Raw genomic sequence first — 26,291 nt, 5'->3', positions numbered from 1 at the left:
ACTTGAATTGAAGAACCTTTGAACCTTTGAACCTTAAACCTGCCGAATTGCTGTTTAGCCTATGGGGGACCTCCTAGAACCTATCTGAGGCTTTTGGGCAAGTTTTGAGAAGTCAAAGGTTTTTTTTGAAAAATCCTTTGAATCGTTCAATTCGAAGGGTTAAATCGTTTGATCGTACGATTTTACTTCGATAGTACTTCGATCGAATATGGGCGTTTTCGCTGGAAAAAATACTTCAACTATGGAAGTACTCAAATTCGGTGGTTGAATTTCGAATTTTTTTTACTTCGAAATTCGATCCTTGATAAATACGCCCCTAGGTAGTGGTACGGATACACGCACTATTTTGGATGCTGCTGAACCCCCGAATCCTAAGTGGAGGATTTGCAGAATAGTGATTTGCAGGTGCAAATCGGGAATGCGGAGGGAAAAGAGAACTGCCCACAAATTGCTTTTAAGGATTTGGGTTCGGTTTGGCCAGGCATGAGGATTCGGACAAATCAGAATTCTGTTGAAAAAGGCTGAATTTTGACCAAATATCGAATCCTAGATTTGGTGCATCCCTACATAGTGGTCTGGCTTTGCGTCAGGACTTCCCTGGGTTTCCAGTGTCCATTTATTTTGAATTTTCTTGCCAAAACATAGGGCATCATTATGTAACGTGCTAGCATAGCACCATCTTGTGAATGAAAGGGAGCGCTCCTAACCAAATGTAGGGGCTGATTTATTTTCTTGTTTGCATTTTGTGTAAATTTCAGCAACAATTTTGACAATCGTTTTTCTGCTACAATTTTTTTCTGCATTTCAATGTTTTTTTGCTCAGTTTACTCATAGACAGCACCAGCCACATGATTATTTGGCTTAAAATGCCTTTATTGGAACATGGGCTCTGGCCCAGAAATTCAGCTGAATATCTGGGTCAGAGCCCATGTTCCAATAAAGGCATTTTAAACCAAAGAATCCTGTGGCTGGTGCTCCCTGTGAGTATACTGATTTAAGAGAACAGTGTGAAGTGGACATTGTATGACTTGCACCAAATTGAAGCTAAAGCTGAATGCCTGGAGCGTGCTGACTAAACTACCTGCTGATGTTTTTTCGATGTAATTTCTAAAATTTCTAAAATCCTATTTTATAATGTAATTCAAGCAAAATAAATTTCACTTACACTATATAAAATATTTTGTCTTGGAATTCTCAAACACATTAAGCAGGCAGGCTCCATTTTGTTATAAAAGGGGTTGTTCACCTTCAAACACTTTTTTTCAGTTCAGTTAGTTTCAGATAGTTCACCAGAAATAAAGAATTTTTCCAATTACTTTCTGTTTTGTATTTGTGACCGTTTTTCTAATATTGAAGTGTACAGTTTAATTTTTCACCTCCTAAAGCAGCTCTGGGAGGGGGGTCGCCGACTCTTTAACAGTTCTTAATGGATACATTTAATTGATACATTTGTTATCATTGCCCCTGTTGAATTGTTACAATAGTTGCTAATATTCCAAAGTTACTGCTGAGAAAGGTCTCAACTAATTGTATCAACTAAATGTAGGTTCTGAATGCTCCTGGATCACAGAGCTGCCAGACTGAAGAACGTTCAATTTTAAGCTTAAATTTTGGGAAAACGGCAAAAAATAGAAGATGGAAAGCAATAGAAAAAGGCTTATATTTGTGGTGAACTATCTGAAAACAACTGAACGGAAAAAAACTTTTGAAAGGTGAACACCCCCTTTGAGGAAAGCTTTGCAACATCTAAAAATGTTGTGTGTGCGCCTGAATAGGTCACCTGATACACTTGTCCGTGCACTGACTACACAATTAGATGGTGAGAAAGGGAATGCAAGGAAGGCAGATACATCTAGGAAGTTCAGAATAGAAAGTGAAAGTAATTTCCTGCCCAGCCTCTATACCTCAGGAATATAGGAGGGGCAAGTAAAATATGATTAACAGCTTAGATATTTAAACAAGTTTATAACAGGTATGGATGTTTTAAAAACAGTGGGGCTCATTTATCAACACTGGGTGAATTTGCCCATGGGCTGTTACCGATAGCAACCAATCAGTGATCAGCTTTTTAAAGCCAGCTGCAAGTAGGGTTGCCACCTTTTTAAAATCCTTTTACTGGCTGCTGGGGGGCGGGGACGCAAAGGGGCGGGCTGTGACGTCAAAATGGGTGGGCCGTGATGCCAAAGTGGGCGGGGCCACTACACGGACGCTAGAAGAAGTAAGAGAAAAGGTAAGTTTCAGGGGATGTTCCAGGGGATTGGGGGCAGGCCGAGGGCTCCTTTTAATCGTATTACAAATTTACCAGCAGCTACATTGCCGGTAAATTTGTAATACCGGCCCTGGCCTTGGCAGGTATTTTACAGGCTAGGCCGGTAAAATACCGGCCGGGTGGCAACCCTAGCTGCAAGAAGAACAATGAATGCAGCAATCTGATTAGTTGCTATAGGTAACAGCCCATGGGCAAATCTGCCCAGTGTTGATAAATGAGCCCCATGTGTTACATGTTTACTTTGAAAAGGACTTTTATTATACAGCTTTTTATGTCTGGATGACAGGTTCCCTTTAATAACAGTTTTTTGTATTTATTTATTTGTATTCTATCATTGTATTGTTCTCCATATTTTCTGTTAAATTCTGTTAATGGACAGCGCTGCGTATATATTTAGTTCTATATAAATATACACATACAAACATACATTTTAAAATTGTTATTTCATTTTTATTTAAATCTGACTATGATACTATACATTGCAAGCTTTCTTGGCTAAATCTTATAACGCAACATCGAACGATCTAAGCAGTAGGTAGTCTTGCTGGATTATATTTATAGAAAGACTTAGCAGTAAAAGAAGGGTTGAAAATTACTTTCTGAATTTCTACATTCGAAAGTATATTGGTAGGATTTTTTTTAGCATTTTATTTCCCCAGTTTATTTCCAAATACATGATAAAATAACTCTTGTGATGTTACTTACATTATTGGTTTGGTTTATGTATTACAAATACAGTACATACATGAATATTTATACATTTGATTCATATTTAATCATCTTTATATATTTGTTTCAGTTTTTGCATAGTAATGTATGAAATAAACAGACCAGCTTTAATGATGGGGGCATAAGGTATAATGATGAAGAAAACAAAAACCATAACTGCTTACTTAGAAACAATGCCTCGGCATCATGACACCAAACCAATAATCAAAGGCACACAAAGGGGATTGTTGCAAACTGAATTAAGAGTTTGCTACCGGTCTCCTGGTGTGCATTCCAACATTATAAAGTGATGCACCTACAAATAAAGGACAGGGTTCATTTACGACTGCAAATGCAGGGAGCAAAATGCAATTTTAAGTTAATCGATATGTTTTTTCCCCCCACAATTCCAGCGTCATTGCAGTAGCAAGGGGATGATGGGCCGGACACAATTATGCTGAAAGTTTTCCTAGTCTAGTTGGGGTAATTTTCCAGTGTTCTGCACAAGAGTGACATGTGTGCCCAATTTTTTAGATGTAAATGTGCTGCACCTATTGGCAAAGGTTGCTTAGGGAAACATGGAGCTACTGCTTGGTCCCAAGTATGACATAGCTCCAGGGTTCCTCTCTCAATAGGTGCAACGATGCTTGACTCGAGACTTGAGAATAGCAAGTAACAGGGACAAAGTAACACTGAGCACAACTATATGGAAGTGCAAAGAGTGTACTGTATTTTGATACGGTTTTACATGTAACTGACTGCAGGAAAATGTGTACGATTCCAATTCGTTAATGACCTCTTATTTCTTGCTACCAGACATCCTATATTTATTCTGTAGTAAGCCATGAATGCCAGTTATTTTCTGCTCATTTTCCTGTGTAAAAACTAAAATCATTGTATCCTTGTTTTTTTTATGTAAACATGAGCCTTTTTGACTGATTCAGCTTGAATGGCTGATCCCATGTCAACACTGCATCTTATTTATATAAAAAATAGTAGTCAAATACACATTTTTACCAGTGCAAGGCATCAGTTCATTATATTGGCAATGCTCTGTCACTATATAGTAATATGATTTTCAAGTCCAAGACCATGGGGTAGATTTATCAAAGAGTGAAGTTAGAGATCTCCACAGTCCTCTAGAGTGAAATACCTCCTCTCTCCATTCATTTCTATGGGATTTTTAAAGGCATATTTATCAAAGGGTGATAGTGAAAGTTCACCATGTCTTTAGAATGGTGCCACTTTAAATGTGTTGCTGTGTTTTGTAATTTGAACCCTACCCACTGCTGGTAAATAACCTAGGGTAAACTGTTTTTGTATGAAAGTGGCAGTGTGGTGCAGAGATCCTTTACTTAAGTTGCAGTAAGGGGCATATTTATCAAGGGTCGAATTTCGAATTGAAAAAACTTCGAAATTCGAATTCAAAAGGACTAACCGAAATGAAGTCACATTTTTTTTCGTCGAATAGGTCAGTTTTTGATCGAATAGGTCCGTATTCGGCCGAATTTGAACTGTACGAATCAAGGGAATAGGGCATTCGATTGAATTCGATTCGAAGTTATCCCCCCAAAAAAGCTTGATTTTTCAGAGTCCACCAATTGACTCCAAATAGGTTCTAGGAGGTCCCCCATAGGCTAAAACAGCAATTCGGCAGGTTTTAGATGGCGAATGTTCGAAGTCAAATTTAATGAGATAGTACTTGATACATTTTTTAATTTTTTTCAAATTCGAATTTGGACTATTCCCTAGTCGAAGTACTCAAAAAATAGCGAAATTCAAATTATTTTCATTTGAAAATTCACCTCAACCTTTGATAAATCTGCCCCTAAGTTTAACTTGCACTGGGCTCTGAAAGGCGTAAGATGTCATTTATTAGATCAAAGATACAAAAGAGAGGGGGATGATCAATGCACATTGCCTGGTACCCTGTTTCTTTAGTAAGGGCAGAAGAAGATGAATCCTGTGAGACCAGTGCCAATCAGAGCCGGGCCACACTGGGCAGGCGCCCTAGGCAACCTGGGCCAACGCTGCGCCAGCTGAATGTGCGCATACGCAAGTTGACGCCGGCGCGCATGCGCGTGTTAACGCCAGCGCGCATGCGCAGAAGCGGAAATCGGCATGTGCACATGCGCAGAAGCATCAATCGCGTGCAAGAAGACGGGGAATGAGAGGACCAGACATGGGGTAGGCGACAGAGCAGGTACGTGCCTGGCGCCCCCCCAGCTTTGCGCCCTAGGCACGTGCCTACTCTGCTTACCCCTAGTTCCGGCCCTGGTGCCAATACTCTTTTCCCAAGAAATGCAACCATGCAGTGAGGTGCCAGGCGATGAATAATTTGACTGGAAGTAAGTAGCTAGGACAACTATATGCTCAATCCTGCTCAATTCCCCCCCTTTTTTGTATACTTGTAGTTAATTTGGCCACATCAGTTGCAATCCCATTGTACTTTATATTTATATTTGGAGTGCTTCCATAACCCCCTTTTTGTGTCATTCTTATATTCCCTGCAGCATGTGGTAGAGCACTAAGGGCTACAAACTTTCTCTGGATAAGATATCTATTGTCACAAACCTCTAATATTGGTTAATTTCTGACCAATATTTGTACAAATGTATGTTTTAAGATATGCCACATTCTAATTGGATTCTGCTAACAATAAGATTCCAACCACACACATTGCTGTATGTCTTTTGCAGAGATGCCAACATATATCCAAAGTAATCCTGGTGCATCTTAGACTAATTTACCCAGTTTGCCTTTCTAACAGCTCCCCAATTTTGAATTGAAATTAGTGTGTAAGACATCCAGGTTACGGCATCCAGGTGGCGGACCTGCTACTGTGGGTGACATTGTAGGGGTTTAAAGGAGAACTAAGCCCCCACAATAAGAAAATCCTCTTCCTACTACGCTAGGTAGTCCCCCCTCCCTGCTTCCCCCCGCATAGTTAGTTACCCCTGAAATTGCCCCTAAGAGTCTGCTTATGTATCTGTGCAGAGTAAGGTCAGCGGAGCTCATGGGCGCAGGGCCAGATTTACATAGCACGCATCCCTAGACCCGCTGTTTTTCATCGCCCCTGTCCCCTCCCTTGTATTCGCTCAAATTTTCATCTGGACCAGAAGAATGGGGATTGGCGCATGGGAAATTAAAAAAACTATTGTATCTCATGTGCATCCCCAGTGTTTCTGAAGCAATGTGAGTGTGGTTGGGCAGCATGCCGCCCCTAAAATCCTGCCGCCCTAGGCCCGGGCCTTGGTGGCCTCTCCACAAATCCTTGGCGGCATGGACGCCATCTTCCAGATATTTTGGCACACTTTTGATGCATGCGCAGGTGCTACGAACTGGAAGACTGCTCAAACTGCGCATGCGTCAATACAGGGCTCTCTTACAGAAGAAGACGACCAGAGATGTGGAAGGTGGTGGTGACCATAAGCTCTGCGGAGCTTACTCTGCACCGATACTTGAGCAAACTCTTAGGGGCAATTTCAGGGGTAAATATGCGGGGGGGGGGGGGAGCAGGGAAGGTGGACTACCTAGGTTAGTAGGAAGGGGTTTTTCTTATGGGGGGGTTAAGGTCTCCTTTAAATTAGGGTGACTTCAAAGAAAATATGGATAAGTTGAAATTTCTAAGTCAGCTAGTGATCACATCAGTATTTTTAGCGGTGTTCAGATAAAAGTCTGAACAATTTGGCATTTTCTGGCACTACCAGACTGTTTTTAGCTTTCAGAGTCTGTTTGGAGTTGAAGCTCAGCATCAACATTCAGACTTAATATTGGACATCTCTCACATATATTGTTATGCCTTTTAGGAGGGAATGCACTGCTCTTTCTACATGAGTAATATCACAAGTGTGCCGTTACTATAATACATGAGTAATACCAGAATTACTGTTATTACCAGTCTCTGAGATGACTATAACAATATGGTTGTACAGTAGAGCTAATAGTAAGGAAATTAAATTAGTTACTGTAAGTGTATATTTACAAAGAAAGTATGGAGGGGTGTGTGTATGGATGCTGGGTTTTCATTTGGAGGGGGTTAAACTTGATGGACTTTGTCTTTTTTCAACCCGATTTAACTATGTAACTAACTATGTAACAATATTGTCGATTCCTGTAATACGTTGTGTGAATATGGATTTACTAGTTTTTAATGAATGTATAGTGGAGAGTTGCTTAGAATTAAATTTTCTTTCATTATGCAAAAAGATTTTTTGGCGTGTAGGACCCATTTATGTTTTGGTTAAAATGTTATGCTATTTTTTTTTTATTTCTATATTTGTCCTTAAGAATAAAAAATATATACAGTACAGTATAACAGTATTATAAAGTAGTAGATATGTTTTTATTTATGTTCTATTGTGTCACACATATTTCTTGGGTTATATACATCCACTAAACTGAAGCAGTACACCTATGCAGTAAGTAATATACATTTATGGGCAGATTTATCAATGGTTGAAGTGAAAAATTGAATTTTGAATTTTCAAATTTTCAAATTTTCAAATTAGAATTTTCAAATTAGAATTTTCAAATTTTCAAATTAGAATTTTCAAATTTTTTATATGGCCAAAACTGTCAAATTTGACTAGGGTATTGTTAAAATTCAATTCTAGTTTTTTTAAAAGTTCAAATTCAACTTTCGGAATTTATCATACACTGGCCATTTAAGAACTCAAATTCCACTATTCACCACCTTTAACTTGACGAATTGCTGTTTTAGCCTATGGAAGATATCCTGGGATCAATTTGGAGTTGTTTGCAGCCTTCCTGACATTCAAGTTTTTTTCGGAGTTAAAACTCAAATCTAATTCGATTCAAATTTGATTAGAATTCGATTCGAGTTTTCGGGTCGATCCTATTCACCCAAATTAGATTTTTTTAATAAATTGCAATTGGTTGAATTTCGAGCTCATGGGAGTTTTAAATAACTCCCATGAACTCAAAATTTGACCCTTGTTAAATCCGCCACTAAATAACCACAATTGCTTATTGTGAAGCCAAGGCATGGTAACAAGTCTCTCTAACCTTATCCATTTGAAGGTGGCTGTTACAAGGTTCACAGTCAGCAAGTTTCTTTTATTACTCGAATGTGATCACATGAGTGAGTGTAAAGACATACTGTAAGAAGGGCTCAGATTTATTACATTTATATAAATTTATTGGCACATGTAGTGGTATAATTAGACAGGTTTCAGTGCATCCCAACCACAGATTTCTATTACAAAATAAGATACAGGTATAGGGTCTTTTATGCGGAAAGCTTGGGACCTGGGGCTTTCTGGATAAAGGATTGTTTCTGTAATTTGGATCACCATACCTTACTGCGAAAACCATGTTAACATTAAATAAACCCAACAGGACTCATATCTTTCCAATGATTCATTTTGTCTAGAGACATTCCTACCCTCACCCCATCTTTAAGAAAACGTTGAAGTGTCAGGGACAAGATGATTCAATTCCAATAACCCTATAGGGTCTCTTTAACTATGCACAAGAGACACCTTGTACACACCATGGTAAATGACATATGCCCCAAAGGCCAACACTTACCTGATGATTTCATACACTTAGGGGCATATTTATAATGATGTGTAAAAAACAGTGGCAAAATACACCGCACATCACCAGCCATATTTATTATGCTGTGTAAAAAACAGTGTAAATGTGTTTTTACTTAGAGTGACTTCTGCTGGAAGCAGTGTAAAATAACGGCGTCAAATCTGGTGTTCACATGGCGTAAAATTACACACACGTTGATACATTTGCTAATTATTTTACATAGCTTTTACACCATTTTTTGGTGAATTTTGTTTTACACAGCATAATAAATATGCCTTCTAGTCAGTGAGTGCCTTCGTATTTGCTAGTTCTAATCCCAAATAACTGCGGTACCTGGCTCTTATTGTCCCTTTGGCTCCCAAATAACTGTGGTACTTGGCTCTTATTGCCCCCTTGGCTCCCAAATAACTGCGGTACCTGGCTCTTATTGCCTCCTTGGCTCCCAAATAACTGCGGTACCTGGCTCTTATTGTCCCTTTGGCACCCAAATAACTGTGGTACTTGGCTCCTATTGTCCCCCTTGGCTCCCCAAGTTCTATAATCAACCAGGTCTTTGTAATGGGTCCTACAAAAAGCAGTACCAAGCCTGCTGATGTTTTCCCCACAAAACAATTTATTGCCATGGTTTTGGAAATCTGAACACCCCCTGAGCATTGCATAATGGAAAGCTGAGGTCAATGGCACGACCCCTATGTACAAGCTGACATATCTCTACAGAGGCTGTCCTCCTAAATTTACCAAAATATGGTCTGATTGGTTAGAAGATCCCTTCCTAGAACCAGTGTTCCGAGTTCTTTTCTTATTACACTTCCACCTTTTTACACTTTATTAGGGCTTAGAGGAAATACCACTGACCCTAAACATACACTACATAGATGAGATTGGGAAGTTTACTAAGTTAACTGTATATTATTATAGAATGGGCCTACATTTCCTTCTAACATTTTACTGTATGCGCATCTGTTTACCATACAAAGAATAAACAATTTTTAAAGGGTTATGTTCACCTTTTTAAACGTTTTGGAAAAAAAAATAGATCTGTCATTTTAACAATATTTACAATCAGTGGTGTAACTAGATGTTACTGGGCCCCACAGAAAATTAATTTTAGGGCCCCAACATATCCAGAGATTGTCCTGTTTTACCAATAAATGTTGAAATTGATAATTTTCGGGCCTCATTGGGCACCCTATATCTTCTGGGCCTCCCTGCAGCTGCAGGGTCTGTTTCCTCTATAGTTACATCCCTGTTTACAATTTGGTTTAATTTAAAAAATAGAGGTATTTTCAATATATCTATCTTGAATTGAATAGATCCTTAGGGCTCTTTCCACACCAAGGGGATCACCGACACCAGTGGATCAGAGTAAGTACTGGTATTAACCTTTTTGTTCAAGCCCCTTTCATTTGCATTTCCCTGATCTGATTGTGATTCAGCATGTGGGGCATGTGTACTAGCGAGCATTACTTATGCCCTCCCCTGATATCACTACGTAAGATTAGTTAGTGGCATGTGCTAGAGCGAAAAGAACTAAACATCTCTGCATTGCTACCTTTACAAATGCTCCTTTTTTTAAAAAAATTCAACCAATTTTCAAATATTGTTCAAATGACAAGACCTATTTATTTTCCAAAACTGTTAAAAAAAACTGTTAAAAAAAAAAGATGAACATCCCATTCAACTAAAAAAATGCCACATATGCTCGAAACTGTTCAATGGTTAAAACATTAGAGGGTTAGGATTTGTTGTACAGATGGTAAAAATTGTGTATGTAACTCCTGCTCCTATTCTGCCATGTATCTTAAGCCTACACAATCTGACTGGGCTATTCATGGTTATTGGCAGGTCTATTGTGGTGCAACACACAACTTTGTAGCAACATTATTCTGAACAACTTGAATACTATAGGACATATTTAATCAAAATGTGATATTAGAGCTTGACACAGTCTGCCAAAGTAAAATTGTGCTGCTCTTTATTTATTTTTATGGCATGTATGTGACTTTTTACCGCATTTTAAGGTTTTTTGTGTAGTTTACTCCATTTTTATAGGAACACCCCGATTTCATGAACCCCCACTTTTTACAGATTTTTTTTCATTCCCATGGAAAACATAAAACAGGCTTTGATTGTATATTCCAATGCATGCAGTTCAGTGACTATTCTGAATGTTGAATTTTTATTATTGCCCTTTTTAAGGCTATACTGGCTGAGATTCACTGCTATCTGTTAACAAATTCTAAGAAGTAATTTCACACTTCTGCTGATTTGAAAAGATGGTTTTCCGCTTTCAGTTTCTCTTTGTAAGACTAATCCAATACAAAAATCTGAAACCCAGTAACTCTGCAGCAACTTTATTTCTCCAAAAGTAGTGATACAGTCTCTATAAATAAATGCATCATTTGACTGAGGTGGGATGTGACATGATGTTTGAAGGGAATAGCATGGAGACAGCATGTGGACCCACAGTCAGACTCTAACACAGTTGCTTAATGATAGGTCTAAACATGTTTTATTTAACCATATTTCTTGCATGACAAGAAGCCATTCAAATACATTGACTGGGGTGGATGAATTCCCTGAATTCAAGACTGATTTGTATAATAGATTCTTTTTGTAACAAACACAACCTATTTTATACTTTACATATGCATTTGAATATTTCACCTGGAAGACCAGATTGGAGGCCTCTGCAATGACTAGTTGCCACCTCTGCAATAATGACAATGCCTGTTATGCCCTAGCCATGCCCCATGACCACACTTCTAATACCACCCATGTCTTATATATAAATATGTGAAACTGACAGGTCCGCTGTCTGTTTACCCTTTAATAAATATACCCTAGGAGGTAGTTCAATGGTTGGCAAATATGCACCACAAGGTACAGAAAGGTTCAGCTCTGACCCTGTCTGCATCTGCATTTCTTTGTAACTGTGCTGATTCCATTTGTAGAAACAAAGATGATCGCTTTTGGGGCAGCTTACCTTTCAAGCCTTCAGAAAACCTCATACTTACAGTAAAGGGCGCCCAGAAGAGAACAGGGGGCTTTCTAAGACTTTTGCTGATCTTACAAGGACAAAAATCCACTGCAGCTTGCTTTTTCCTCACTTCAAGAAACTGCAATGATTTCAAAAGGTCTGCTGGAAAATTCCTGTCAGGGTTCCAGTAGCAGGCATCAGACAGTGGGAGTACAGAGCCGGTAGTACACAAACCACATAGGAAATGAAATCTAAAAGTCTGCATTACAATTTGGGCCTGTGGGATAAGAGCTGCGTGTAGTGCTGCTAACTGCCAGACAGTATGTTGCTAATAAGTGCTAGTTAAGAAATACTCCCTATTCCTTAGTACCAGTGCGATGTGCCCGGTACTGTGTTAATTCTAAAGCTATAGTGATGCATTCATGCAATGGCCAGCCAAAGCATTATAATGCATATTTGATGAAACTGCAGCTAGGTATGTTTTATGAAAGTAATCTCTCAGTATATTTATTATTGTCCTTTATTTATAGGCTGCCAGCATGTTAGAGCTTGTACAGCTTACAAACTTGTGGAGCTTACAAACTAACGTCCCTACTCAGTGTCGGAACTGGAATGTGTGGGTCCCACCATGAATGCCAAGGGCCCCCTGCCACAGACTCGAGATCCAGCTTAAACCTAATACCCAACGCTAATATGCCCTTCTTCCATGCGTTCTAGTCCATGCACATTTACATTTTTTTCTGTGATTGGGAGTTGGGGGGCTCCCACAGTATCTGGCTGAGGGTGGGCCTAGGTCAGAAGGCACACGAGGGCTGGTGTTCACTGGGTTTTTTCCTGGTGTCCCGCTGGCTGTGTCCCTTCCACATGTAAACAAGATATTCATAATTATATCAATCTGCCTCTATATTTTCTCAGTGTGGGACAAAATACTAATAGGAAACCCACACAGACAGTGCACCAAATGGGAACTCCCCAGCACTTTGTGTACTTGCATATGAATTTTGTATCAGCATATTTAGCAAAAGTGTGTCTGTTTTCACGTTTGATGTAAATATTCAAACAAACATGCGCTTACTTAATAAATACACTTTATCTAACAGGGTGCATGGTTTTATGCAGTTCTAAGTGTAAATGTTTCACTACTTGGAAAGCAGAGGTCAAGGCATGCAAAAAATAATCCGGCCATATTACATGCTATCAGATCTGTTTGATGGAGGTCCCATCTGAGGGCCACTCCCCTGTCTTCTATGTCTATGGAAAGAGTCAGTGCAAGAGCAATAGCGTAGTAGGGTTAAATTGTAGCACTACAAGTATTGGTTCTGCAAATAATGTTTATGAATTATTATTGACAAAAAATATAGCATCTATGACAATTTGTTTACCTGCAAAAATGGATCCTGTCCTCAGCAAGCATAGATTATAATAACATGTTTTCTAGTGTCCAAATTATCAGCAAATGTTGGACTGTATTTTGCTAAAAAAAAACTTGCTACAGATTTCCCATAGGTTAAATGGTTTTGACAGCAACACATCTCACTCCCAGACTCTGTTAAGGGATTCTCCATTCTGACATAAGCTATCACTGTTCTCCCTTTGTTTGAAGCAGTCTTTGTAGGATCTTAGGCTGAGCAATAGGAGACCGGACTCACACTGCCATTCTTCCCCTGCAGTTCTGCTAATCTCAGATCTTAGATGTTCTTTTCTCACAAGCTTCAAGCCCGCAGTAGAGATCTATTTATGTGTAAACTGAGACATAAATGTCTCTGCATTGAATGAATACTTCGATAAGCTTCACATGGGAAAAAAGTTTTTGAAACCCAGAACAATTCGATTGCTTGACTGTGGAGCACATGAAATGTTTTTCTTCTGGGCTTAATGTACTTAAAGCACCCGTGCACCTAGTTATATTGACTGGCAAAAAGGATAGAGTTTCAGGCACATTTTTCAAGAAGTCTCTCATTTTCATTTTAGTTTGTATAGTGGAATTTGATTCGCTGCAGTTTATGCCCAGTAACTTTTAGGAATAGACTGCAATGCTGATAAAGTGCAGCCTGTGTAATGAGTACACGTAGGATTGCTCTGTGCATGGCTAACACTTCCAGGAGATTCACAGAGATTGTTTTTTCCCCATATTTATCCAGTTGTATACCAGAAATAAGAAAATGAAAGGATAATAATCTCTTCCTGTAGATATACTTGCAGATTTCAACCAAGCCACTGGCACAAATGGCAGAATTTCCTTTGGGATTGTTCCAGCTATTTTCTTTTTTTTTAGCATGATATAAGCAGTATTATTCTATAGCAATATGTAATGAGTCTTTTCTGATTTTGTTTTTTAGTACTGTAGCAATTTTGCAATTTATAGGTCATCTAAGGCCTCTAAATAATCTTATTAAAAATGTTCTTTATGGTATTACTCCTTTACCTGTTAGACGTCCTACTTACTCCCATCCTCCAAAATGCAGTCCTTTTCTGTGCCATGTCTCATATCAGACTTTCTCCTTGTGCTATTCCCAGTTTCACACATAGATTTTAAGCCAATGCATATATCATACTTCTTATTAAATGCAAATACTCAAACGTTTGGGAGGACTAGATTTTTATAATATTTAGTTTCAAATGTTTCACTGGCCTTGCATTACCGGCAATGTATCACTATCTACCCCTGGCACACCAAGTTATGCCTTTTATCTGCCACAATGTACGAACCCTCTTACGTTATAGGCCAGTATAATCATTACAATGCCCATCTCTAAATTGCCAAATCCCTGCCGCAATTGTCTCAATGCCCTGCCATTTGTCACTGCCCCTGTCCCTTCATGGCCCATAAAGACCCTAATACCCTAGCTGCAAAAGTGTGACAATTACTAGAACCACCTTTAGCCAAAGGCTTCATGTCAAGCCCCGTAGTTCTGTATAAATTCTACATCACAGGATACTATATTATTGTAAGCCTTTACTATTTCTGATAATCGAATGCACTGCATTCATGTTGTTTATTGCTGCAACTGTATTACAGAACAGGATATACTCCATAACTCGGCAAATAACTTAAGTAGTTGATTAGCAGGGTAGAATGCATAATGTGTGTCTCGCGTGTGCAGTGTTTGTGAGACTATACAGTACTCCAATACCCTGGAGTAGGCCCAGAGGACTGTGTCTGTGCCCAGGGGACTGTGTCTGTGCAGTAGGAGCATAGAGAGAGGGGGAGAGAGAGAGCAGCATAGACATTTTTAACCATTTTCACTCCATGACTTCTTTGGGTGTAGATTATCTTGTCCTACAATATAACATCCTTGTACTTTTGTTATAATAATGAAGTCACAGTAACATTTGGACCAGAAAAGTATTGTGTGGGTATATGATGCTGCAGCAATTTTGCTTATACTCATTAAAGCTCCTTCATGCGTGAAACATTGGGCAAAATAATTAGGTGTGAGGAAAGAAACCCAGCTACTTGAAAACTGTAGTGCAGCTTGCAATAAATTACATTCAACCTCACGCTGTATGGAATCGTGGGTGGAAACCTTCAAATCTATCCTTCCATTTCAAATAAGACAACTGTTATTCTAGAAATGCTTATTCAAAACACAAACTGTAGGAGTACAGTGCTTTATCACCAATGGTGCCCACCTCTTCATAACAGTACTGGTTCCACAGTTTACATGAAGGAAATGGCACAAGAATCTATATTTGTCGTTTTTTGGTCCCACCATGCCATTACATAGAGGTCAAGGAGCAGCATATGTACCACTCAAATAGGGTGCGGCTGTTCATTCCAAAATACATATACTTTCTGGAATTGCAACCTAAGCAACCCTAAGCAGGTGCCTTTGCTGCCTATGCCTAGTTCCAACCCTGCTCCTAAGTTAGGTATGTACAATGCTCTGTAAAATAAGTTATTTCATTGGCTTATGATATCTACATCAGAATTCTACCAGCTACATTTTGGTATATCTCAGCCAGTGAGCCACTGCTCTACTTGTTGATCTGCCTAAGTGATGCAGTGTGCAAAAAGTGTTAGAACTGACCTATTTAGTGTCTGACCTAAAAAATGTATGTACTTATCCATCCCAAAGGGAAGGGCCTAAATATTTCTTTCCATTGGGGGTTAGAATCCAATGAAAGGAATGAATCTGCATTGGGGGGGGGGGATTCTCTGGCAAATCTTCCCCTTAATTATTGAAGCTATTTTATATTTCATGTTACAAATAGAACATAATGTGATCTGTGCATGTAACAGGTAAAAGCGAGACATTTTAGATGTTGCTGATGATTTAACTCAGGAAATTGTGGTCAGTTGACACTAGAGAATCAGACAGGAATGCCCCCATATTATGGTTAGAAAGTGAAACATAAAGAAAAAAGTCTCTGTAAGTCTTAAAATCACATACTTTGGAGAAAACAAAATCATTAAAAAGGTCATACTCATTGGGGCAGAATTTTTGTGGCCCCACTGCACTTTAGATTCCCTCTGCACTACAGGAGAATTATTGATCCCATTTGAATCCACCTTTCTGAAGTCTGATACCAAAAATGGTCAGTTTCACAAAAAACATTTATTAGAGGCTTGAAAAGCAAAAGTTTACATTGAATAAACCAACAGTCTCTTGAATCTTTCTAGCTTTTAAATGGGGGTCACTGATACCATAAAAAAAAAAAACAAATGCTCTGTAAGGCTACACATATATGTTATTGCTACTTTTTGTTACTCAGTGTAGTAACTATAGAGGAAGCAGACCCCACAGACACAGGGGGGCCCGGGGAACAGGGGGACCTGGACTGTGGGGTCTGCTTCCTCTATAGCTAATAGAAAATCCCCTCCTCCCCAGCCACTCTCTTACCTGTGGCGAGGAAGTGGGACGCAATTCAGGCAGGAGTGGGTGGAGTCAGGTCGGGGAAGTGGAGGTGGGGCCTGGGCAGGGCTTAGATGGGGCGGGAAGGATTGGGATCAGAGTGCACAGGTCCACTCTGAAGATTTGTTTTTGTAGGGGGGCCCGGCGCACTCTAGCTACACCATTGGTTGCTGGAATAATTTAGACCATAGAAACCACATTGCTGACACATAGAATTGATGAATCTCTTGAATGTATTTGTTTTTTACTGATTATTGAGGATTCTTTGCATGTTCCTCTCTTTATACAAATCCACATACCGCTGCCTTATTTGAGTTCAGTCTTCTGTCTTTGATTTCCTTTTTTTTTCTTTTCATTTATCTTGCCATTTTTCCATAGAAATGTTTGTTAGTTTTCTGGTTTGGTTTATTTGCTTTTTGCTTGTCCTGGCTTTGTTTGCTTGTGTGGCTCCTGTACAAAACAAGAATCTACCTATATCATTTTGGTTTTGAACTTTCCTTACTGGGTTCATCAATCCCTAGTATAGCTATTTTGCTCTTGATTCTCTCAGGCACTGTATTTATTTCACCATGAATTATTTTCTCCATGCTATGCCTATTATAGTCTTTAGTCTGCCTGCTCCAGTCCTGCCCTAGAATGCTCTAGAATCGATTATGGCCAGCCATTGTACAAAACTGCAATCCAAAAGCTGCTCTAGCAGCATTAGTTAAAATAAAGATTTCTGACCAAATAAGTCACTTTGACTGAGCTTTGTTCTGGTATATAAGCGAACCGAAACATAGAGATCATAATCAAAGAATTAATCAATAAACAAGTTATGCTAGACAAGTAAGTGGAAAAACAATTCAAAGTGCAACTGGGATTCTTATACACAGGCACAGCTCCCATGTATATGAGGGAGTGCCGTAGATTTAAAGGGATACTGTCATGGGAAAAAATTTTTTTTTCAAAATGAATCAATTTATAGTGCTGCTCCAGTAGAATTCTGCACTGAAATCCATTTCTCAAAAGAGCAAACAGATTTTTTTTATATTCAATTTTGAAATCTGACATGGGGCTAGACATATTGCCAATTTCCCAGCTGCCCCAAGTCATGTGACTTTTTTTTCCCATGAAAAATTGTGCATGCAAGTCTTTATTGTGATGTTCACTTTGTATGTACAAAAGTGGCTGTAGCCTAAATAACTAGGATCTACCATATATGTCCCTACTTGAAGTCAGACTTAAAGTAACAGTTCAGTGTAAAAATAAAAACTAGGTTAATAGATAGGCTGTGCAAAATAAAAAAATGTTTCTAATATAATTAGTTAGGCAAAAATGTTATGTATAAAGGCTGGAGTGATTGGATGTGTAATTTAATAGCCAGAATCCAACTTCTGCTTTTCAGCTCTCTAACTCTGAGTTAGTCAGTGACTTGAAGGGGGCAGATTCAAAAGCAACAGTTATGGCCCATGTGCCCCCCCCCCTCAAGTAAGTCAGTGGAAACCAAAAGAGCTGAAAAGCAAAAAGTTGTATTCTGTTCTGTTATGTTAGACATCCAGTCATTCCAGCCTTTATTCATTACATTTCTGGCTAACTAACTATATTAGAAACATTTTTTTTATTTTGCACAGCCTATCTATTTACCCAGTTTTTATTTTTACACTGAACAATTCCTTTTAACATAGCTACTGCATGTATAAACTCATTTATAATTAGTATTATTATAATAATTTATTTATAATACTTTGCAAGTAATATTTTATTACACTCCCGTGCTTTCATATTGAGATATGAGTTGCTAATGCTATGGCAAAAGCTGTTGAGGGAATAGTCTACCAAGTACCACAGCCCCACCTTGTGGCCAAGTTAGTAAATTCAGTGTTATTGGAATTTGAATTGTGTGCTTTGCAAAAATACATAGTCAAGAAAGTTCAGCTAAGGGAATGTTGAACACTGATTCTTCATGGCAGGAGATGTAATTTGTTAACTGTTATGTAGACGTAGTTTGTTTTCCTCTAGGCTAGTTTAGTTCAATACAAATGTATATATTTACAAGATTACCTATACTTTCACTATAATAAACAGGTAAGGGACCTATTATCCAGAATGTTCGGGACCTGAGGTTTTCCAGATAAGGGATTATTCGGTAATTTGGATCACCATATATTGTCTGCTAAAAATCATTTATACATTAAATAAACCCAATAGGACTGTTTTGCCTCCAATATGGATTTGTGTGGCTTAGTTAGGATCAAGTACAAGGTACTATTTTATTATTAGAGTCAAAAGAAATAATTTTTAAAAAATGAGAAATATTTGCTTTAAATTGAGTCTATGGGAGATGCCCTTTCTGTAATTCAGAGCTTTCTGGATAAACTTTTCCCATACCTGTATGTATGTTCATTAACTGCTTTGTAGTGATGGGATTTCCTCTGTGCTAGTTTGGTTTTATACAAACATGCAGAGGCCTATTCATTTGCCGTCTCATTTTAGTGGTTTCAGAGGTTTTTGAAACCATGACTAAACTCATGCTCTAAATCATGAATGTCATGAAATTTATAAAAAAATCAAAATTTAAAAAGCATGAATGAAAAAAATGCTGAATAATGCACCAAAAAATAAGAATCCTGCTAAAACTTCTAAAAAAATCAAGTTTTTTTTAGATAATTACTAGTGGAAAGAAAATCTGAAAAGTCCTCACTGATTAATAACAGTTCAATCGGAGCAGTGCAGCTCCCATTGACTTCTCTAGGATCTCAGCTACTTTTGCCTGGTGTATTTTTGTATTATATATTTTTGTGTTTTTTACACTTAGTAAAGCTCAATTTTTTAAAGCTTTTAAGTAATATAGAAAAACCACATATTTTTAGAGATTTGTGGAAAAAATAGAAATTCACATAGATTCAACATACAAACTATACCATCCCAACTTATTCTTCAGAAATTTGTCATCTTAGGCTCAGTGGGCTGTTTTTAATTCAAATCTTACTTTTTTCTCCATAGCATAGCAATTCAGTTGAGGGACAATGAGAACATAGAGATGACAGTTGGTGTAGGTCTTCTCCGGGCTGTCAGACAGGCAAAAGGAAAGGATTACCCACTACGTTTGGCCCATTTTTATAAGCCAGGGCTCCCCAACCTTTTTGTTTTTTTTATTTTACCAGTGAGCCACATTCAAAAGTAACAGTTGGGGAACAAAACACACATGAAAAAGTCTTGGGGATGACAAATAAGGGCTGAGATTAGCTATTTGGTAGCCCCTATGTGGACCGGCAGCCTACAGGAGGATCTGTTTGGCAGTAGACTTGGTTTTATGCAGCCAAAACTTGTCTCCAAGCCAGACATTCAGAAATAAACATCAACTATGAGGCCACTGAGTGCAACATTCAAGGGGTTAGTGAGCAACATGTTGCTCACGAGGCACTGGTTAGGGATCCCTAATATAAGGCAATAATGTTGGTGGTTTTGTCCAAATTTTGTACAGACCTTCTTTAATCCTTGGCAAAAGTTTTTGCTGATAATAATAATACATACAGAGATCTGCTTGTTTCTTCTTTCAGACAGATATTGTTTGGGGAAGCCCTTCAGCAATCTGTATTGGTCCGTGTATGAAGACCTTTACTCCTGGAAACTAAACTCATAGAATAATTAACCAGCTTATGGCAAGATCTGGGGGTGCAAACTTATTTTTTGTCATAGAATGATGTGATATTTAAGGATATTCATGCTAGGATTGTGTAATATAAGGGCAAACATGTCTGAAATTGATCTTTGCAATTTGTATACGGATCATTCGATTTATCATTTACACTTTTTTTCCATTTCAGAGCAAACTGGTGAAGTACTTCAGCCGGCAGCTGTCCTGCAAAAGGAAGGTAGCGCTACAGGAGCGAAATGCAGAGCTTGAAGGGTTCCCGCAGCTCATGCACTGGTTCAGGATTGTCAACATCCGCAAAGAAGTAATGGAGGTAATGAAAGGCAGACTGGGCTCTGGTTCACAGATCAAGCTGACTTAATGGAGGGATTAATAAAAGGAAGAATCATAAAGGAATTAAATTCTATAAAGCAGAATTTTGGTTCTGTGCCATGAGACAGCTTGCGCTCTGATAAGTGCAATGCCATTAATTTACAGGAATAGCCATCTTTAGGCCCTTCATGTGTTATTGAGATTGTATTCATACAAGATTAGCACACCTGAAAACTTCAAGTGTACTTGTCACTGATCATGTATTAACCAAAATAAGTCTTATCAAAGACTAAATTATAATGGCACTGGGCTGTACAAAGTTTTATCTAACGATAATAACCTGTCTGTATAGATGAGTGCCATACCTTTAATATTTTCTGCTCCATGAGTTATTGAATAACAGTTTGAAACTTCCCATCACAGCTTTTGAGATGAATGAGGATGAAAGTGAGTGTGTATGTATGTGTGTGGGAGTGGGAGGTAGTATAAGTGGGTGTAGAAGCAGTTTTTGGGGACCAATGGAGGCATGGTTCTGAATGTTAATCACAGTGCTCCATCACACCAAAACACAGAATAAATTGTGGATACTAGTGAAATGTTATTGTCCAAGGTTTTTAGTGAATTAGAGGGACTCTGTGCGGGCAAACCATTCCCATTGTGTGTTAGAATTTGTCAGGACGAGTGACAGAAGAGTACTATAAATTACCACTGGTCGGTCATAGTGAGGTCTTAGGGGCCATTGGTTTTAATGTTTAGTGTAGGGACAAGGAAGAGTCTGGCTTGGATACAGACATACATTAGTTAACAACTAAAGTATTTCCCCACAACCATATGGGACTTAACCTCTATATGCAAATACACAATACAAGATATCCAGGACCATACAGATTATATTAAAAAGCAATATTTATTGTCACCATGCCAAATATCTAAAATCATTTAAAATAAGCAGCGCTGCTTGGGGGGTGGGGATCCCATTTATCCTATTTTGTATATGTTATACAATACAGCACAATGTAAGAAACTGCGTGCACGCTATAGATCAAAACCTCCAATATGTGTGGATTGCAACCAACTGGATAGATCCGTAATTGAGTGTTCATAGGATGAGGAGAGCGACAGTCGTCGCGGCTGTAGTATAGGTAACCATTAAAGTGCTCAATTTGATGGTAGAAAAAGTACTTGTTGGAATCAGTTATGGGGATCCGTTTTAAATCAGATATCCCATAACTGATTCCAACAAGTACTTTTTCTACCATCAAATTGAGCACTTTAATGGTTACCTATACTACAGCCGCGACGACTGTCGCTCTCCTCATCCTATGAACACTCAATTACGGATCTATCCAGTTGGTTGCAATCCACACATATTGGAGGTTTTGATCTATAGCGTGCACGCAGTTTCTTACATTGTGCTGTATTGTATAACATATGCAAAATAGGATAAATGGGATCCCCACCCCCCAAGCAGCGCTGCTTATTTTAAATGATTTTAGATATTTGGCATGGTGACAATAAATATTGCTTTTTAATATAATCTGTATGGTCCTGGATATCTTGTATTGTGTATTTGCATATAGAGGTTAAGTCCCATATGGTTGTGGGGAAATACGTCAATAATAAGTAAATGTGGACACCTCTTCTTATGCGGGCCTTAATTGGCTGCTATTAACTGTGTGCACCTTGCTTGGGTCATATGGATACTTAACAACTAAAGTAGCTTTAATTCAGCAGAACAAACATAAAAGACAGGACACGGGAAGGCTTAATTGAAAGCAGACACTGGCACATCAAAGGAAGTGAGAAAGTCCAAAGTACAGCACTGTAAGGGTTAATGTACATAGAGGACAAGGAACAATTTCAAGGAAGAGCAGGCAAAGTTCAAACAAGAAAAGACAGATGGGGCAAAGCAGGAACAAGTGAGTGGCATCATCACTGAATGCCAGACTAGCATAACAGTAACAGTGCACTTCTCCCAAGGCTGGACCCCCAAAGGCTGGATAGGGAGAGACACAGGGACAGGCTGAAAAGCAAACATTGCAATACACAAAGCAACAAATAAAACTGGAACAGGCAGCTAGAGGGTAGCTGACTGAGCACCATTAATGTAACTCACCAGTGGTCTCTCTGTCATTGTCTGTCTCTGTGATCTGTGGTCAAAACAAGTGGTTGGAAAGGGATATCGTGTAATTTAGCAAAGTCCATAAAGTTGCCTTTGACTCCAGAAAAAAAGAACATACTTAGGTCACTTTGGAGCTGCTCAATTCTGGTTGGTAGCTGCAAGTGATGTGTAGCTTTCTGGGAAGAAAATACTACCCCATCGAGGTTTTTCATCCGTGACTAGACTGTGGGATTTTATTTGGCTTTAGCAGGAAGTTTGAGACAAAATATTCTTTAATGCCACATTATAGGCATAAACCAGTTAAGCTTTAATTGAACACTCAGGTGCATATTCCCAATATACATGGCCTCTGCCAGTGGAGCAGAGGCAGAAGGAGTAACAAGTGGTTCTTGGAAGTGAGGAACAAAGACAAAATCTCCAAATAAAGTACTTGCCAAAAGGCTGCTACAAAGGGCATTGTTGTTAAAACCAGCTAAGCAAGAGTTCTGAATTATATGTCATACTGACGATGAACCTGCTGGATTTGCTTGGTGCAATATGAAGCTGTAGCCGCACGACCAGAGACTTCAAAGAATCTTCTGAAAATTTCTAGGAAGACAACAGCATTATATCAGAATTGGACTGCCCTTCTTCCAAAGTGGTGATTCTCAAGCCAATGATTCACCGGGTAGCCTAGAGATGATATATCCCCCCCCTTAGCGTGATCTGCAGCAATGAGGTAGGGCTTAAGCCATCTATATAGAAGCACAAGGACTAATTGTTTTTTTTTGTGTACAACTGACTGAGCATGCACAACACGCTATTAGTTGAATATGACGTCCATCTCAAGGCTTTCATTTTCAGTTAGATTTTCCATTTCTGCAATTATTGTGGTTGCAACTCTCAGTTCTTTGTCCTGTGTATAGATAGTGTTTTAAAGCAGCCACCCATTATCAAAACGTGCTAACCAACCCATGTGCACCATGGGATGGTCAGATGTTGTTTTGGAGGAAAAAACAGATGTAACATCTGGCAGAAACACAACATCACATCAACTTTTTCCTGGCCACACCCATCTCAAAGAGTGTCTATTGGAAAACACAACAGCAATATCGACACATGCACCAAGTCTGTGGGGGTTGCTTCCTCTGTACATGTAAATTATCACCCCCTCTCCAGCCACTCTACTACCTGCAATCTGGGAGGGAAGACGTAGTCAGGAGTGGGCCGGGAAGGTATCGCTGTGTGCCGGGCCCCTTAGAAAAATCTCTTTGCAGCGGGCTGAGGCCACACTAGTTACACCACTGATCCACATGAATGATTTACAGTTGAAAATAAATATCATAAGTGGCAGGCACTTATAAAGAAACACATGACCAGGCTTTTAACAGAAAAAAATCCAGTTATGTAGATAAGACAGGGCTCCGTTTTTTCTGCTCTCCTAGTTGAAAGCTCAGGGTGGTGCACTAGGTCCCTGTACTTGCACTGGTGAGTTTATTCATATCTCCTGCCTTGATTTTATATTTAGTTGCTTAAATGGGGTGTCCACCTTCCAACACTTCTTTCAGATCAGTTGTTTTCAGATACTGTAGTTCACCAAAAATAAAGACTTTTAAAGACTACTTTCTATTATTTATTTAAAATCTTGTTCTGATAAAGTTTAAACTTTAATTTTTCACCTTTTTATGGTAGCTTTGGAAGGGGGGTTGACTCTGCTGACTCTGTAACTGTTCTACATTGATACATTGTTGATACATTGCTTAATTTTGGCCCCTGCCAGTACATGTCTATTGCTAACACCTTCAGCACACAGGCAGCAGTATAGACCAAGTGGCAGATCATTTCACTAATGTGCCCAAATATTACTGCTATGATTACTCGATTCCTGTAATTTAATGTTAATGGTTCAAAGAATGTCGAGCTGAATGGTCGGCCCCCACACATTTTCACCTCACCAAATCTGGCCCTCGTTGCAAAAAGTTTGGGCACCCCTGATCCAGATGAAGGCAAAAAAAAAAACCACCATCTGAAGGCTCTCCAATTTGCCTCAGAGGGGGAAAAAATTCCTTCCTGACTCCGAAATGGCAATCGGACTAGTCCCTGGATCAACTTGTACTATGAGCTATCTCCCATAACCCTGTATTCCCTCACTTGCTAAAAAGCCATCCAACCCCTTCTTAAAGCTATCTAATGTATCAGCCTGTACAACTGATTCAGGGAGAGAATTCCACATCTTCACAGCTCTCACTGTAAAAAACCCCTTCCGAATATTTAGGTGGAATATTCTATATCGGTATGGGTGCCCTCATGTCAGCTGGAAAGACCTATTGGTAAATAAAGCATTAGAGAGATTATTATATGACCCACTTATATATTTATACATAGTTATCATATCACCCCTTAAGCGCCTCTTCTCCAGCGTGAACATCCCCAATTTGGCCAGTCTTTCCTCATAGCTAAGATTTTCAATACCTTCTACCAGCTTAGTTGCCTTTCTCTGTACCCTCTCTAATACAATAATGTCCTGTTTGAGGGATGGAGACCAAAACTGTACTGCATATTCAAGATGGGGCCTTACAAGTGCTCTATACAGTGGAAGAATGACCCCCTCCTCCCGTGACTCTATGCCCCTTTTAATACAGCTCAAGACCTTATTTGCCCTTGATGCTGCTGACTGGCATTACTTGCTTCAGCCAAGTTTATCATCTACAAGGACTCCAAGATCCTTTTCCATAATGGATTTGCCTAGTGCTGTCCCATTAAGGTTATAAGTGGCTTGGATATTTTATTTATCAACTAATGTAGTGAATTATAACAGTTCTGAATCTGCACCTGGATCACTGAGCTGCCAGAGACGGGTACATTCAACTTTAAATTTAGATTTTGGAAAGACGGTAAAAAAATAATAAATGGAAAGCAATTTAGAAAAGTCTTTATTTCTGGTGAACAATCAGAAGACAACTGAACTGCAAAAAGTGTTCAGTAGGTGACCCCTTTCAAACGGATTTTGGGCAGACTGTGCTGCTGGGACTATTAATCAGCCCAATCTCTTGCCCCACCCTTCAAAACCAATTATTGTATCAAGAGATGAAAACCAAACATTTGGCCCCAGCCTGAACTACATGGAACCAATCTGCCAGACAGAATGGGCCAAATCACTCCTTGCAAAGGGTGCATTTACAAAATAACTGTTAGGAATGAATACTCATGGAAACAGCATATAGCAACTTTTAAAGAAAAAATTCTTTTGATTTTTACATTGAAAAATGGCCATAAAAAAAGTCACAATTTCCCACATTTTTCCACGGTTTCATGAATTTTTTGGTGGTGAAACAGTTTTGCTCCTCTAATATAGTGAAACTGAAATAACAGCGACACCTGCTGGGCAGCTCTTTTGGCTGTGATGCAGTGAGGGGAAAAGTTCTGAAAAAGAACAGGGAACTGATGTTGCGCTGCTTAGAAAAAGGCATGAGAAAAGTCATTTCAAGCCATAACTATCAAATAAACACATTTTAAAATGTTAAAGGAAGTGTAAACCCTTGATACAAAATAATGTAAAATAATGCTTAATTTTTCAAGAAAATAGTTTTTATGCTGCTTTCACCTACTGTTCATTTTGGCCTACTGGCCACATTTGGACAAAAAGGAAATTTGTGATGTTGCTCTGCTCAGTAATTAAAATTAGCAAGCGCATAAGAGTCATTTAACGTTTCCATGGTCAGTTCGAAGCAGAGCAGCATTACACGGCTTTCCTTTTCTGCTAAATTCCACAAATCTGAACCAGCTGTATCCAGTCATTTAAAAAGAACCGCAAAGTGCTGTTGTTTCAAATGTACTATATTAGCAGTGTAAAAACCGAAACCTTC

General features: G+C 38.9%; 1 protein-coding gene across 2 annotated transcripts in view; it reads left to right on the top strand.

The window, feature by feature from the left end:
• LOC108707180 (kinase suppressor of Ras 2) overlaps window positions 1-26,291 on the top strand; it is a 194,194-nt gene that overhangs the window by 16,850 nt on the left and 151,053 nt on the right. For both annotated transcript variants that reach the window (XM_041580388.1, XM_041580389.1), the window contains exon 2: window positions 20,185-20,325. In XM_041580388.1, coding sequence (XP_041436322.1) covers window positions 20,185-20,325 — 141 coding nt within the window. The remainder of the gene's footprint in view (window positions 1-20,184; window positions 20,326-26,291) is intronic.

Source organism: Xenopus laevis, chromosome 1S, assembly GCF_017654675.1.
Source record: "Xenopus laevis strain J_2021 chromosome 1S, Xenopus_laevis_v10.1, whole genome shotgun sequence".
Lineage (NCBI taxonomy): Eukaryota > Metazoa > Chordata > Amphibia > Anura > Pipidae > Xenopus > Xenopus laevis.
Note: the sequence above shows the minus strand (reverse complement) of the source record. Positions and strands in the feature narration are given on the sequence as shown.